Consider the following 17,519-nt stretch of genomic DNA (forward strand, 5'->3'; position numbering starts at 1 on the left):
CACATATTTGGTGTCAGTCGCTCTGTTGTGTCTGACTCTTTGAGACCCCATAGACTGAAGCCCACCAAGCTCCTCTGTCCTTGGAATTCTCCAGGTGAAGATACTGGATCGGGTATCCATTCCCTTCTCCAGAGGATCTTCCCAACCCAGGGATCAAACCCGAGTCTCCTGTATTTCAGGAGGATTCTTTACCTTCTGAGCCACCAGGGAAATCCAATTTATCATGCAACTTCTCTTTTATCCAGAGGAGAAGTAACTGTTTCATATATTTATATAGGGGTCTTTCCAAGTGGCTCAGTGGGTAAAGTATCCACCTTTGATGCAGGAGATGTGGGTTCGATCCTTATATCAGGAAGATCCCCTGGAGGAGGGCATGACGCCCCATTCCAGTATTTTTGCCTGGAGAATCCCATAGACAGAGGAACCTGCCAGGCTACAGTCCATATGGTCACACAGAGTCAGATACGACTGAAGCAACTTAGCACGCACGTATCTTTAGGTAAGACTGGAGGTACTATTGCGTATTGGAGCAAAGTACACACCAAAGGTAAACTCTTACCCTTCCATGGTAATGGGGATCAGGACCCAGAGGAGCTGTCCCCCTACATGTCTGCATTTCAAAAAGACGGCTCCTTCTTGAGAAAGATGGTTCCGAGTTGTGAGACAGGCAAGAGACTTTTTAGCAATTATAAAGATTCACATACATTTGAAAGAAATTCTGAAGAAAAAAAGAGAGAGAGAGAGAGAAGTTGTTTCTCTTACTTTCAACAAGGAGAATGAAACCTCTTCTTTTTAATTTGTATTTACCCTTACATTCTCCAGCATCTGTCCTTCAATAATTCAAAGATCTTAAGGCTTGATTTTATGCAGGGCCCACATTTTATTTTCATGAAATCTTTGAGGTGTGGGGATTTAGAAGCACCTAGTTCCCAGCACTCATACCCTTTGTAGTTATTTCAGGGTAATTCCCGCTTCAGACAACAGCCTGCTCATACCAGCCCTACCTACTTCTTGTTGGTAAAAATACTATTTAGACCCTTGTCCATAACTGCGGAATTGACCCCAAATTGCTACACTCCCTCCCTCTATAATCCCTCATCCCACTTTGTGGCCTTGCCACACAAATGCTCATCTTAGAGAAATGCGAGTAACATGAAGAGTCCAGGTGGGAAGGAGCCCAGGAGGAATCTACTTGAGGATGTGGCCTGTTGGAAAAGGTAAGGGGGTTGGCAAGTCTCCCATCACTGATATCCCATGCTGAGTAGTTCCTGCTGGGGTTGCCCTCTGAAAGGCCAGTATTCTCTTGTAGACCATTGAACAGCTGCTGACACTCTTGAGTAAGACAAACAGTCAGCAAATTTGAAACCTGGGGAAACAGCAGCCCGGCCACAGGTTCTTTCAGAGATTCTCCAAATCCAGGTTTTCTGGTCCATTCCACACAAACCGCCCAGGTGGGGATGCAAGCACCTTAACCTCAGGCTTATTTCTCTTCTCTCCAGCTACTGTACACAAATCTGTGATTTCCGTCCAGCCTCCGTGGACCACTGTCTTCCGTGGAGAGAGAGTAAATCTGACTTGCAATGGATTTCACTTCTATGCACAAGAGAAATTAAAAGGCTACCGTTGGTTCTCTGGGAAAGCACGTCCACGTGAAACTCCAGGAAATACCCTTGAGGTTCGTGATTCTGGACAGTACAGGTGCCAGGCCCCAGGCTCACTCCCAAGTAACCCTGTGCACTTGATCTTTTCTTCAGGTGAGAAAGTAGGTGAATTAGTGAAAACTTGGGAAGCGGTTTCAGTACATCTTAGCTCCCTGGATTTTCCGAGGAAAGTCTTCATTCTACTCTAAGTCTTGATCTTTCAGTTTCATGTCCACCCTCCCTCATTGTCTATAGGTGTTTTTCAAACTGCTATTGACATCAGAGTTTAAACGTCTAACATTAATCAGCAGACATCTTGCACACTTACATAATTAAAGGAAGGAGTTAGTTTTAGGGGATTCAGAAGTGAAGCTGTCTTAGGTCCTGTCTTTAACGACATTATAGCCTCCTTTGGGAGAAATTGCATCTACATGAATGTGCTGAGCACAAAATATAAAGTAAAAAGTGCCGTAAAACAAGAATTCAGAGGTGGGAGATCTCCAGCCTCAGGCCTCGTGTCCTCACCTGTCTTAGGATTTGTCCCTTCTCCACTACTTTTCTCTCTAACTGGCACACATATCTCTTTGTCCAGTTTTTCCTATTCCAAAGATCTTCATTTAGAGCAGTGGTCGCCAACTTTTTTGCCACCAGGGACCATTTCAGTAGAAGATAACTTTTCCATGGAGTAGGGAGTAAGGAGACGGTTTTGGGGTGATTCAAGTGCAGTGGGGTTCATGCTCCTGTGAGAATCTAATGCTGCTGCTGATCTGACAGGAAGCGGAGCTCAGATGGTAATGTGGGTGATGGGGAGCAGCTGGAAACACAGGTGAAGCTTCGCTTGCTTGCCTGCTGTTTACCTCCTGCTGTGCTGCGTAGTTCCCAACAGGCCACTGTCCGTGGTGGTCTGGGTGTTAGGGACCCCTGGTTTGATCAGTCCCTAGGCATTGGTCCATAGGAGCAGGCATTCACTGCCATAATCTCAGAGAGAAAGGGTAGAACTTGCCTCTAATCAGAATCTGTAGAGCGTGAGAGTTTCTTGAGTGGACCACATTTACTGTCTTTCGACCCTGGATTTGCGTCTAAGACCACAAACCCTCTGCATAGTGCATTTCAATGCACTGTAACACTTCCTAGGATATTTCTCCAAAACCACCTTTGATAACTGCTGTTATTTAGTCAGCAGGTTGGTGCCAATCTTTGCTGTATTCAACGATGTCAGAGGTTTTGGTCACATCTCTCAGCTTTTCCTCTCTATGTTAGAATCCTTTTATTTTTGAATCTGTCCTTGAATGATTAAATAGATGTGTCTAGGATTTATTTAGGAATTGTATCTGAAGCAAGTCACACTGATTTGGAAGGAGATTCTGAATGAGCTTGGATCAGGAGACTAAATCCTGGGGAAGGAAAAGGAAGAAAAGAAAAACTCTGCAATTGAGGAGACTCAGAGGAAAGAGTGCTTGAATGACAGTGTCTTACCTCTGTGTGATTTTCAGCCTCCCTCATCCTCCAGGTGCCGTACTCCGTGTTTGAAGGTGATGAGTTGGTCCTGAGATGCCAGAAAAGGGGGAGAGAGAAACTGGCTGTTGTGAAGTATACTTGGAATCAAAAAATTATTTCTGGTTCTGACGAAAGCTTGGATCTTTTGATACCAAAAGCAAGCTTAAATAACAGTGGCTGTTACCAATGCATTGCATTCTTGGAAAATGCTTATGTATTGAGAGCAAGTCAGGCAAATGTTCAAATTCAAGGTAAGCCCTTCATTTCATACACATTTCCTTAGCAGTGTCAGGGTGGGGTAAATTGGGCACCTGAGTGGGGATCTGTAAAAGTAGTTTTTCTGTTTATTGATTTGTTTTGGTGGACCTCATGGCTTGCAGGATCTCCTGAGTTCCCCGATCAGGATCAAAACAGGGCTCTTGGCAGTTAAAGCACAGTGTCCTAACAACTAGACGTCCAGGAAATTCCCTATATAAGCTGATACCATAGCAAATGTTGGATAAATTCGTGACCTAAGTCCTCTAAGAGGTAGAGAAAGTGGAGTAATTGAACTTAAATAGTCCTGGCGAAGAAAAAGGTGATAGAGGGACCAATAAGTTTGTCTTGTTGGGTGTCTGAAGTTTTTTGGGACCAAGAATCCAAGCCGGCCTCATACTGAGAGCTTGGCTTCCCTCTTCTCTCTAGAACTGTTTTCACGCCCAAAGCTGGAAGTCACCGATTCCCAGCCCATCGAGGGGAACCCTGTAAACCTGACCTGTGGGACACGGCTCCCGCTAGAGCGGCCGGACACTCCGCTTCGCTTTGGGTTCTTCAGAGAGGACGGGGCTGTGATCTCAAACTGGAGCGGGTCCCCGGACCTCCAGATCACAGCCATGTGGAGAGAAGACTCAGGATCATACTGGTGTGGTGCTGAAACAGTGACCGGTGGCATCCGCAAACGCAGCCTCCCACTTCAGATTGACGTGCAGAGTGAGTGTTGGAGGGCCAGGCTGTGATGTCTCCCCTGGCTGCTCCGTCTGGCCCCGTGGGGGTAGGGGCTGCCCAGCACAGATGGATTTTGTCAGCCTGACAGAGGCTCCAGGCTTAGATCTCATGAGAAGTGAGGTACTATAATAAAAGAAATACAGGATTTTGCTTCCATCTATATGTCTCTAAAAACATAGCCTTTTGTAAAAGTTTCAGCTCCTTGAAATGACAGAGGTGATTCATGGAGGTAGACACAGAGCTGGGGAAAACAAAATGAAAACAAGGAGCTAAATGCTTTGCTACTGAATTGACAGATTCTAGGATGTCAGGTCTTTGGGGAAACTGTTTAGAAAACACACAACCACAGAGGTGGACCTCAACTGGTAACATCAAACATTGTGATGTCTAAAGTGGAAGAGGAGGACATACATACATAGAAAGATAAATACAGTAAATATCAGCTCATCTTAAGTACCAAAGCAGGACTGGTGGAAAAGGATGTAGTCTAGGCCAGTGTAATGATAGTGACTATTGCTATTATCTTTCTGGGATCAAAATAATTCAGGCTGACAACTAGGACATGACATAAAACCCAAACACTTTTCCAAGGAGAATCAATTTTTCTCTCCTGGAGCCCATGTATCAGGATGAAAAGGTGATGCTTTAGTGATGCTTTAGGTCTGAAATCTGCAATCTCTGGGCTACAGTGCTAGCATCTGCAGAAGAGTCCCATAAAAAGTGCCCCTGTCCAATATCCCAGCCCCATCTTCTCCCATCATGCCCTCACCTGTCATCTTGTGTTCACACAGGAATCCCTGTGTCTGGAGTGTTCCTGGAGACCCAGCCCCAGGAGGACCAGGTGGTTGAAGGGGAGACGCTGGTCCTTGTCTGCTCTGTGGCCAAAGGCACCGGAAAAACCACGTTCTCTTGGCACAGAGAGGACACGAGGGAGACTCTGGGGCAGAAAAGTCAGCGCTCCCAGAGAGCCGAGCTGGAGATCCCCGTTATCTGGGAGAGCCACGCCGGGCACTACTACTGCACAGCTGACAACGGCTACGGCCTCATCCAGAGCGAGGCAGTGAACGTCACTGTGAGAAGTAAGTTTTAATCTCCATTCATCTTACTTATTCTCATATTTCTCAAATTAGGGATGGACATAGCCAACACTATCTTTATGATTCTCCTTTTTAAATTTCATTTCCACTTTGCCATCTTCCGAGGTGATAGACACTTTCTTCCATTAAATATCAATAATTCAGGTTGTAAGGAGGTACTCCAGTGAGCTAATGCTGTCCAGGAACCATTTCACTCCTTGGGGATGATTTTTGTGTGACTTTATGCTGATCCATTGTTTTGTTGCTCTCCAAGAACAGCCTCATATCATTAATAGTGTTTTAGGGTAGGGCATAGCTCCCCCATCCTAAGCATCAACTATACTCTCGTTTCAATAAATCATCCCACAGGACCAAAGATCTAAGGCATCATTTTATTCTGTTACTGAGGGTCTAAGAGTATCTTAGTACCAAATGGCATGCAAGTTAAGAAACTTACAAGTACCAAGAGTGAATGCAGAGCCCCTTTTATGTCCATAGAGGAGATAAGCCTTCCTTTGGGATTGCACAGTCCTAGCTTATATCTCTCTCTCCCATCATCTATCTCCAAGGAGTCATATAAAGTCAAGCCAGGTTCCCACTCAGCTGCTCTGGCACTGAAGAAATGATTCCTACGGGGCTTCAGTGCAGCCTCTGTTTCAGGTTCACTTGCATCCTGGGCTAACCAATAAAGCTAACTTTTACGGAGGAACTACAGGAAAGCAAAGATTTTCCTGCTTTCCTTTACATTTAAACCCCTTAAAAGAGTTATCTCTACTCACTGTCTTCACTTCTATTTTCTCTCAGACCTGTCACTGTCAGGCTTTCCTCACTCCAATAGGTACTATTAAACCTATTCATCAGATACTCCTTTTAAGTTTTTGTCACTGGATCTTCATCACATTTTTCCCTGGAGTAGGAAATGGCACTGTGCTCTGGTATTCTTGCCTGGAAAATCCCATGGGCAGAGGATCTTGGTGGGCTATAGCCCATGGGATCGCACAGAGTCAGACATGACTGAACAACTGGGCATATCACATTTTTAATTATTATGTTTTAGGAAATCCTCCCAAGACTCTATCTTTCTCTACTCTCTGCATCCACTCCCTGGATCATCTCACCCAATCTTGTGACTTTAAATACACTTAAAACTGTATATACCTGTGACTCCCAAATTCAATCTACAGCCTAGATCTCCAGTCTGAACCCAAGACCCATATATTCAAGTACTTAACTACTTCACAGGATTGGCTAATTGGCATCTTAAACTTAATTCATTCAAAACCAGATTTGTGATTTTTCACCCCAAATATGTGCCTGCTTAAGCTTTCACTTGGTATGTATAAAACTCCATTCTCTTAGTTGTCCAGGTCAAAAAGCCAGGCGTCATTCTAGAGCCTCCACCTCGAATCCACCTGCAAGTCCAATAGCTCTGCCTTCAAAATATCACCAGAATGTGACTAATTCCCACCACGTCCACTCCTACCACTTGATCCAAGCCACCTGGATGATTGCAATAATACTGTTCTGCTTCATCTGTTGTTCTACACAGCCTGTTCTCAACACAGCATCAGAAGGAACTCTAAGCCATAAATCAGATCATGTTTCTCTTCTGCCCATGGCTTCCTATCTCCTTCAGAGAGAGAGAACCAATGTCCTCTCAACATTCCACCAGGTCCTGGTGATCTGTTGGTCCTATTACTGTGACCTAATGGCTCACGACTCCCCTTCTCCACTTGAGCCACCAGGGCCCCCGTCTCTCCTTCAAACCTCTCAGTCACATTCCACCACAGGGCCTTTGCAATGCTCTTCCCTGGTATCTTCATGCTCATTCCCTTGCTTCCTTCAGAACTCTACTCACCTTCTCCATGAGACCTTCCTAGCCATGCTATACAGTGTAGCAGCTCTTCACCAAGGCCCTCCCTCTCCTGGTCCTTCTTGATTCTTCTTTGCAGCATGTGTCACCAACTCCCAGACCATGCAGTCTTTGCTGTCTCCTTCCACACCTCCCACGAGGGCTTCCCTGGTGGCTCAGATGGTTAAGAACACACCTGCAATGCAGGAGACCTGGGTTTGGTCCCTGAGTTGGGAAGATCTCGTTGAGATGGGAATGGCAACCCATACCAGTATTCTTGCCTGGAGAAATCCCCAAGGACAAAGCCTGGCGGGCTATAGTTCATGGGGTCACAAAGAGTCAGAAATGACAGGGTGACTGACACTTTCAACACTTCCACACCTCCCATAGTAGCTTCATGAAGGTAGATCTCTATTTTGACCATTTGTTATCACAAGTGCCTATTCTACTGCTCAGCTCATAATAAGCATTCAGTAAATATTTGCTGAGTGAATATATTTTGCATATATCACTTTTGCTTATCATAGTAATAATCCTAGAAAAGAAAGATATCGTTATCTTCATTCTACAGAAAAGGAAAGTGAAACTCAAAAAAGTTTGCTGATTTGCATTAGGTACAAAGCTTCTACCTAGCAGCCTGGATTTGAACCTCAATACAATCTTTTAGCTCAGAGAGACAGAAACCATTGTCAAAGTTTCTTGAAGAAGTGCCACTATCCACCATGCTAAATAAGCAGAGAACTGTGCTGTTTATATCAAACCAGTCAGCCCTGACTGAGCCATAGACCTAGACAGTTTGGTTAGTGGCTCTGGGAAGGGGTTGCTATGCTAATGGCACAGCTGCTTTACAATTTTCCCTTCAACTCCCTCGGGGCATGTCCCGTGATCAAGCCGGGCCTTCCCAGGTCAGGGGAACTGACATGTCTTCCCCCAAAAATATGCCACAGGAGGGTCTGCATCTCACCCTCAAAATTTCTTGAACAGTAATATTGGGTGTAATTCCCAGCAGAGAAGGGCAGAGACTAAGCCTGAAATACCATTAAAATGACATTTCAAGAATCAGGTGGGCGAAGGGAAAAAGAGATTAGCAAAGCTGAAAGCTGCCCAAAGACACCCTCTGAGGAGTCTTGAACGCCCTAGAATCCAGAGTGACATTGAGGGTAGGAGCATTGCTTCTTCAGGAAGGCTTTTTTTTGCTAATTGATTTTCTTTTAAATTTTATTGTAGTATAGTTGATTTACAATGTTGTGTTAGTTTCAGGTGTATGGCAAAATGAATCTGCTATACATACACATGTATCCATTCTTCTTAAGATTCTTTCCCTATATAGGTCATTATGAAGTATGAAGTATGGAGTTTTGAGCTACATCCTGTGCTATATAGGACTTCCTGGTGGCCCAAATGGTAAAGAATCCACCTGTGATACAGAAGACCCAGGTTTGATCTCTGTGCTGGGAAGATCCCCTGGAGAAGGGAATGGCAACCCACTCCAGTATTCTTGCCTGGAAAATTCCATGGACAGAGGAGCATGGAGGGCTACAGTCCATCGGGTTGTGAGAGTCAGACACAACTGAGCAACTAACAGTTACCCTGTGTTATACAGTAGGTCCTTATTAGTGATCTGCTTTTTATGGAGTAGTGTATATATGGGAGGGCATGGCAACCCACTCCAGTATTCTTGCCTGGAGAATCTCCATGGACAGAGGAACCTGGTGGGCTCCAGTCCACAGGGTCACAAAGAGTCAGACACGACTGGGGCAACTCAGCATGCACGCATACGGTGCATATATCAATCCCAGTCTTCTAATTTATCCCCTTGTAACCATACATTTGTTTTGTATGGTTGTGCTTAGTCACTCGGTCATGTTTGGCTCTGCAATTCCATGGACCATAGCCCACCGGGCTCCTCTGTCCATGGGATTCTCCAGGCAAGAATACTGGAGTGGGTAGCCATGCCCTCCTCTAGGGGATCTCCCAGACCCAGGGATCAAACCTGGATCTTCTGCACTGAAGGCAGATACATCACCATCTGTGCCACCAGGGAAGCCCAAGTTTGTCTTACGCATCTGTAACTACTTCTGTTTTATAGATAAGTTCATTTGTACCCCCCCCCCCCACTTTTTTTTTAGACTCCACATATAAATGATATCATGTGATATTTGCCTTTCTCTGTCTGGTTGACTGCACTCAATATGAGTCCAGGAAGACTCTTATACTGAAAAGTTTACTTACAATCCCTGAAAGAGAATAATTGTGAATCTGTTGGTAATTCACACCTATATGTAAAATTTCTCATCTTTCCTTTTGAATTTTAAGGTCAGTAGAATGAATCAGCGTCCTCTGATACAGGCAGAGAACTGGTTCCTTCACACATATAATTTCGTTTTATTCTCACAACTGCTTTGCAAGGGAACAGATGATCTCAGAGTTTAAGCAGATTTCAAGGATTCAGTTGATATGCATCAGAACTAGAATGTCTTCTTTTTAGCTTGTGGACCTCCTGCAAAATCTCTGTGCTTAGAAATGTCATATAGCATAGCAAATAGCATAGCAGGATAGAAACTCTGAGATAGCCTGGAGCACTAGTGCCTTGGTAGGCTGTCTTAGCTTGCATTACTGTAACAAGATATGGTAGACAGGGTGACTTTAAGAGCAGGAATTTATTTCTTACAGTTTCAGAGGCTGGAAGTCTGAGATCAGGACTGAAATCAGAATGCTGGCATGGTTAGTTTCTGGAGAGACCCCTCTTCCTGGCTTGCAGACTGCTGCCCTCTGGCTGTGTCCTCATGTGATAGAGTTGGGGAGAGAGTGAGAGAGATCTCTGGAATCTCTTCTTCTAAGGGCCCTAATCCCATTATGAAGGACCATTCTCATGGCCTCATCTAAACCTGACTACCTCTCAAAGGCACCATCTCCAAACCCATCACACTAGGGTTAGAACCACTTCAATTTATGAATTTTGGTGGAACACAATTCAGTCCATAGAATGGGCTGAAGTTGGCTAAGGTAGTGCATGTGTGTGCATGCATGTGTGTGTGCTCAGGTGTGTCCGACTCTTTGTGACCCCAAGGACTGTAGCCCACTAGGCTCTGCTGTCCAGGGAATAGTCCAGGCAAGAATACTGGAGTGGGGTGCCATTTCCTACTTCAGGGCATCTTCCCGACCCAGGGACTGAATCCGAGTCTTTTGCATCTCCTGTGTTAGCAGGTAGATTCTTTACCATTGCACTACATGGTGCTGTGTGCGAGTGAGCCTAATGTGTGAGGGTGTCCCTGAAACTGGTCAAAGGGCCATGAAATTTCTGAGAAAAGACCCTGATGCTGGGAAAGATCGAAGGCAGAAGGAGAAGGGGATGACAGATGATGAGATGATTGGATCGCATCACCGACTCGATGGACATGATTTTGAGCAAGCTTCTGGAGTTGGTGATGGATAGGGAAGCCTGGCATGCTGCAGTCCATGGGGTTGCAGAGTCAGACATGACTGAGCAACTCTACTGACCTGAGAGCATAATGTAAGGGCAATGAATAAGAGATAATACTTACATAGACATAGCACTTATCATATGTTAAGAACCATGCAAAGCACTTTATTAACTTATTTTCATCCACCAACAATAGTACTACTATAGTTACCGTTTTCTCCATTTTACAGATAAGAAAACTGATGAACAGGGAAGATTAAATAAAGGTTGCTGGCCACACAGGTAGTAAAAACCTACCAGTTTTTAAAAACCTAAAAAACTAAAACTTTAAAAACTTTAAAAACCTAAAACAGGTTTTAAAAACCTAAAAAAAGTTTTTAAAAAGTTAGTAAAAACCTAAAAATTCTAACCTAACAGCCTAATTTTAGAGTTTATGCCTTCCTTTTTATTGCTATTCCACTTATAGTGAGATAGGATTGACGTAAAACATCATGAAAGTTTACAGTATATAATATAGTGATTTGCTGCATGTATATATTTCAGATTTATTACCACAAAAAAGTTACTTAACACATCCATCACCTTACACAGTTGCAATTTTGTGAGTGTATGTGTGATAAGAACTTTTATAATCTACTATCTTCAGTTTAGTTCAGTTCAGTCGCTCAGTTTGTCCAACTCTTTGTGACCCAATGAACCGCAGCATGCCAGGCCTCCCGGTCCATCACCAACTCCCAGAGTTTACCAAAACTCATGTCCATTGAGTCGGTGATGCCATCCAACCATCTCATCCTCTGTCGTCCCCTTTTCCTCCTGCCTTCAATCTTTCCCAACATCAGGGTCTTTTCAAATGAGTCAGCTCTTCCCATCAGATGGGCAAAATATTGGAATTTCAGCTTCAACATCAGTCATTCCAATGAACACCAAGGACTGATTTGCTTTAGGATGGACTGATTGGATCTCCTTGCAGTCCAAGGGACTCTCAAGAGTCTCCTCCAACACCATAGTTCAAAAGCATCAATTCTTCAGCGCTCAACTTTCTTTATAGTCCAACTCTCACATCCATGAATGACCACTGGAAAAACCATAGCCTTGACTAGACAGACCTTTGTTGGCAAAGTCATGTCTCTGCTTTTTATTTATTTATTTATTTATTTTTATGTCTCTGCTTTTTAATATGCTGCCTAGGTTGGTCTATCTTAGCAGCTTTCAAATATATTTACAATATATTCTTAACTATAATCACCATTGTATACATCACATCCTCCAAACTTACTCATTTTATAACTGGAAGTTGTATCCTTTGACCACCTCCACCCATTTCTCCTACCCTCCACCCCTTACTCCTGGCAACCACCAATTCATTCTCTGTTTTTGTGAGTTTTTTTTTTTTTTTAAAGATTCTAGATGTAAGTGAGATCATAAAATATTTGTCTTTTCCTCTGTCTGACTTGTTGCACTTAGCATAATGCCCTCAGGCTTCATTCATGTTGTTGCAAATGGCGAAATTTTCTTTTTTATAGCTGTATAATAGTCTACCATATTCACATTCCATCCTGATTGAATAGTGTGTGTTTGTTGTCGTCTAGTTGCTAAGTCATGTCTGACTCTTTTGTGACCCCATGGACTGTAGCATACTACACTCCTCTGTCCATGGGTTTCCCAGGCAAGAATACTGGAGTGGGTTGCCATTTCCTTCCCTAGGGGATCTTCCCGACCTAGAATCGAACGTGTGTCTCCAGCATTGGCTGTGCTTTGTCACTCAGTCATGTCTGACTCTCTGTGACCATTTGGACTGTAGCCCTGCATTGGCAGGGGGATTCTTTACCACTGAGCCACCAGGGAAACCCCATATATACCACACTTTCTTTATCTATTCATACATCAATGACATTTAGGTTGCACATATCTTGGTTATTGTAAATAATATTGCAGTAAACATGGGGATGCAGATATCTCTTCGAGATAGTAATTCCATTTTCTTTGGATATATACCCAGAAGTGGGATTGCTAGATTATATAATAATTCTATTTTTTTTAATTTTATAGGAGTCTACATACTGTTTTTCACTGTGACTGCACCAATTTACATTCTCACCAACACTGTACAAGGGTTTTCTTCTCTCCTTGTCCTTACCAACATATTATTTCCTGTCTCTCTCTCCTTTTTTTGAGTTATAGGGAATAAAGTTTATTTTTATGAAAAGTGTAAAGCAAAATTAAAATTACATACATTAGTCACATAACTCAACATGCTTAATTTGGTATAAGTGTGATGCATTTTCTTGCTTTCCTATGTTTTGCTAAATCACCATAACCTTGTTGTTGTTCAGTCATTAAGTCATGTCTGACTTTGCGACCCCATGGACTGTAGCAAGCCAGGCTTCAATATCTCCCAGAGTTTGCTCAAATTCAAGTCCATTGGGTCAGTGATGCTGTCTAATCATCTCATCCTCTGCTGACCCCTTCTCCTTTTGCCTTCCATCTTTCCCAGCATCAGGGTCTTTTCCAATGAGTCAGTTGTTTGCATCAGGTGGCCAAAGTATTGGAGCTTCAGCTTCAGCATCAGTCCTTCCAGTGAATATTCAGGGCTGATTTCTGGTTTGGTCTTCTTGCAGTCCAAGGACACCATAAGCTAGACTGCTTTATTAAACTAAGGCATGGAAACTTAGTTTTACTCTTTTGCTTACACTCTGATTTCAAACAATTTTATTAAAAAAAAAGCCATTGTAACAGGTGTGAGGTGCTACCTCACTGTGGTTTTGATTTGCATTTCCCTGATGATCAATGATGTTGAACACGTTTTCCTGTGCCTGTTGGCTTTTGCATGTCTTCTTTGTAAAAAATGACTATTCAGATCCTTTGTCCATTTTTAAATTATTATTTGAGGATTTTTTTTTTTTAGCTATAGAGTTGTATGACTTCCTCATATTGTTACCAATGACTTTTCCCCTATATTTTCTCCTAGGAGTTTTATGGTTTCTGTTCTTAAAGTCTTTAATACATTTCTAGTTAATTTTTGTGAGTGATTTAAGATGGAGGCCCGGTTTCATTCTTTTGCATGTGAATTAGCAAGTTTCCCCAGCACCATTTATTAAGAGAGTATCTTTTCCACTGAGTATTTTTGACTTCTTTGACAAATATTAGTTGATGATATATTCACAGGTTTATGTCTGGGCTCTTGATTCTATCCCACTGGTTCATGTTTCTGTTTTTATGCCAATGCCTATTTGTTTTGGTTGTTCAAGTTTTGTTATATTGTTTGAATTCAGGTCATGTAGAGCCTCTGGCTTTGTTCTTTTGTTGCAGGATTGCTTTAGCTATTTGGTGTCTTTTGTGGTGCCATACAATTTTGTTTTTAATTTCTATAAAAAATGATGTTGGGATTTTGATAGGGATTGCATTGAATCTGTTTGGCTTCAATAGCTTTGAACAGTATGAACATTTTAGCAGTATTAATTCTTTCAATTCACCAACATGGGATTTCTTTCCATATATTTGTGTCTTCATTTTTTTAACCATATCTTATGGTTTTCAATATACACATCTTTCATCTCCTTGATTCAATTTGCAATCAATAATAACTCTTTTATTGTTTTTGATGCTATTGAAAATAGGACTGTTTTCTTTATTTCTTCTTCAGATAATCCCTTGTTGTTGTATAGGAGCACAACTGATTTTTGTATTGATATTGTATTCTGCAACTCTATGAATTAGTTCATTAGTTCTAACAGATTTTCTGGGGAGTCTTTAGGATTTTCTTTATATAAGGTCATGTCATCTTCAAACAGAGACAATCTTTCTTCTTCCTTTCCAATTTTGAGGCCTTTTATTATTATTATTATTTTCTTGCCTGATTGCTCTGGCTGAGAATTCTAGAACTATGTTAAATAGGAGTGGAGAGAGGGCACCCTGGCCTTGGAGAATGGATCTGATGAAAAATATCAAAATTCTCCAACAATTTAGTCTATTCCTTCTATCAGTTTTTTTTCCCCCAGCTCTTCAAAGCACATAAGACTCAGGCTTCTAGGAGGAAGGAAACTGATGCCATTTCATTGTGGTGTCCCAGTATATTATTTTAATAGAGAGCAGTATCAGAGTTACTGTTAGTTCAACTAGTGCCCTAATCAGTGGAGACATTTGCTTTCTTTCTCAGGCATGTTGCTGTTCCAAGTTGGATTCTGCCAAGTCATTGTCATAACATCTTTCCAGATGTCTAGGAGAAATTTCCAAATGGCCCAATTACAAGAGTACAGAATAGATAGACAACTGGTGAGATAGATAGACAGATGCAGTGTGTGTGCTCGGTCACTCACTCATGTCCAGCTCTTTTCAGCCTCATGCACTACATAGCCTGCCAGGATCCTCTGTCCAGGGAATCTTCCAGGCAAGAATACTAGAGTGGGTTGCCTTCTACTGAAGGGATCTTCCTGACCCAGGGGTCGAATCCACATCTCTTGTGTCTCCTGCATTAGTAGGCAGATTCTTGACCAGGGAGCCACCTGGGAAACCATAGATGTCCCTCCAAATATTAATGTCTGAAGTGAAGTCAGTGGACCAGTGGAGGGACCTGGCTTCCTTTCCCCCCTGTGCCACTATCCCCTCAGATGCCTGCCTTCTGCCCCTGCGTGGTGAGTCACTTCCTGTCATATGCAGGCTCAGGACTGTGCTGCCCACAAGTGGAGACCTGCTTCCTGTGCCGCACAGTCCTAGTCCAGTCCTCAACGGTCCCCATGGGTCCTTGTCTTCTAGAGCCCTCCCTTTCCCAGGGCACAGGACCCCAGCCAGGTCGAGGAAAGTTTCCAGGGCTTCAGGGCACCTCCAGGCTCTAGATCCCTCCCCCTGAGGCTCTCACACACGCTTTTTCTGTCCAGGCATCCCAGGGATTAAAATAGGCCTTGTAGCGGGAGGAACCACCGGGGGATCACTCAGCATTCTCCTGGCTGTGGCCCTGCTGTTTTACTGCTGGCACCAGAGGAAACCAGGTTTGTGTTCTCTCTTACCCCTGGCTAACCTCCACAACCTCTCCCTGCCTCAGGAACCCCAAATATTGCAGCCTTGGAAACTGCCACATTACCATTCTCCACCTCACCATCCCAGTGCTAATTGACGGGCTCACCTGCTTTCTTCAAAAGGCAGTTTTCTTAATAGGTGTCTAGTCTAATTTATGAAGCCTCAGGTGAAAGATGGGGACGGAATAAACATTTTAATGTAAAGTTTCAAGAACTTCAGATGGTTTCCTTGGATAGTTGCTTTGGTCCAAACAGACTGGTCAACTAGATACTTTAACCCATCCTACTTCTCCCGTAAGTGGACAGTCAAATAAAACTGAAAGGCCCTATGAAGAAATGACTGAGAATGGGAGGTGACTAATCTCTATCCTTCTTCCTCAGAGATATTCGTGAGTCAAAGCCTGGGACCAGCATCTTGTATTCCAATGACTCCGCTCTCTACAGGTCAGGTTACTGGCTTCCCCTCCACCCAGAGGAGAGAGTTTCTCCCACATACTATCTGCCGTGCTTCCAAAGCTTTCTTGCTTTAGCCCAGGTCAGGCTAGCTTCAGACATCAGAAAATCTGGTGTTGAACACACACACAAAAGTTTTTCAGCTCTAGTGCAGTTACCCACATGCTTTAACTTTGTGTTTTGAGTGCATGCTCAGTCACGTCCCACTCTTTGTGACCCCATGGACTGTAGCTCCCCAGGCTCCTCTGTCCATGAATTCTCCAGGCTTGAATACTGGAGTGGGTAGCCCTTCCCTTCTCCAGGGGATCTTCCCTACCCAGGGACCGAATCCGGGTCTCCTGCATTGCAGGAAGATGCTCTACTGTCTGAGCCACGAGGGAAGCACAACTCTGTGTTTTAACTTAATTCAACTCAACTCACCTCATCCTTCTGAGCACCTCCTCTGTATCCTGCACTGGGCTGGATGTATGGAGCTTTGGACCTCTGACCAAAGTGTCCTTAACAAGCCTGAGGTGAAGTCTGAGGTCCTGGGCATAACCACAGATTCTCCTGGAAATCCACGCATAGCCCCACACTACTCTGCAAGAAAAACAATTTAGTTCTATTTAGTATAGTTTTCATCCCAATCCCAAAGAAAGGCAATGCCAAAGAAAGCTCGAACTACCACACAATTGCACTCATCTCACACGCTACTAAAGTAATGCTCAAAATTCTCCAAGCCAGGCTTCAGCAATACGTGAACCGTGTACTTCCAGATGTTCAAGCTGGTTTTAGAAAAGACAGAGGAACCAGAGATCAAATTGCCAACATCCACTGGATCATCGAAAAAGCAAGAGAGTTCCAGAAAAACATCTATTTCTGCTTTATTGACTACGCCAAAGCCTTTGACTGTGTGCCTGTGGAAAATTCTGAAAGAGATGGGAATACCAGACCATCTGATCTGTCTCTTGAGAAACCTGTATACAGGTCAGGAAGAAACAGTTAGAACTGGCCATGGAACACAGACTGGTTCCCAGTAGGAAAAGGAGTAGGTCAAGGCTATAATTGTCACCCTGCTTATTTAACTTATATGCAGAGTACATCATGAGAAATGCTCGGCTGGAAGAAGCACAAGCTGGAATCAAGATTGCAGGGAGAAATATCAGTAACCTCAGATATGCAGATAACACCACCCTTATGACAGAAAGTGAAGAGGAACTAAAAAGCCTCTTGATGAAAGTGAAGGAGGAAAGTGAAAAAGTTGGCTTAAAATTCAACATTCAGAAAACTAATATCATGGCATCTGGTCCCATCACTTCATGGCAAATAGATGGGGTAACACTGGAAACAGTGTCAGACTTTAATTTTTGGGGTCCCAAATCACTGCAGATGGTGATTGCAGCCATGAAATGAAAAGATGCTTACTCCTTGGAAGGAAAGTTATGACCAACCTAGATAGCATATTAAAAAGCAGAGACGTTACTTTGCCAACAAAGGTCCATCTAGTCAAGGCTATGGCTTTTCCAGTACTCATGTATGGATGTGAGAGTTGGACTATAAAGAAAGCTGAGCACTGAAGAATTGATGCTTTTGAACTGTGGT

The 17,519-nt window shown here is 43.3% G+C and overlaps 1 protein-coding gene across 3 annotated transcripts in view; it reads left to right on the forward strand.

Moving 5' to 3' along the window:
• The window catches only part of FCRL4 (Fc receptor like 4), a 38,315-nt gene that overhangs the window by 7,889 nt on the left and 12,907 nt on the right, over nucleotides 1-17,519 (forward strand). For 2 of the 3 annotated variants that reach the window (XM_043452839.1, XM_043452840.1), the window contains exons 3-8: nucleotides 1,500-1,754; nucleotides 3,134-3,388; nucleotides 3,822-4,106; nucleotides 4,913-5,200; nucleotides 15,348-15,458; nucleotides 15,867-15,929. In XM_043452839.1, coding sequence (XP_043308774.1) covers nucleotides 1,500-1,754; nucleotides 3,134-3,388; nucleotides 3,822-4,106; nucleotides 4,913-5,200; nucleotides 15,348-15,458; nucleotides 15,867-15,929 — 1,257 coding nt within the window. The remainder of the gene's footprint in view (nucleotides 1-1,499; nucleotides 1,755-3,133; nucleotides 3,389-3,821; nucleotides 4,107-4,912; nucleotides 5,201-15,347; nucleotides 15,459-15,866; nucleotides 15,930-17,519) is intronic. The other variant, XM_043452846.1, reaches the window with a different exon arrangement.

The sequence above is a fragment of the Cervus canadensis genome, chromosome 2 (genome assembly GCF_019320065.1).
Source record: "Cervus canadensis isolate Bull #8, Minnesota chromosome 2, ASM1932006v1, whole genome shotgun sequence".
Lineage (NCBI taxonomy): Eukaryota > Metazoa > Chordata > Mammalia > Artiodactyla > Cervidae > Cervus > Cervus canadensis.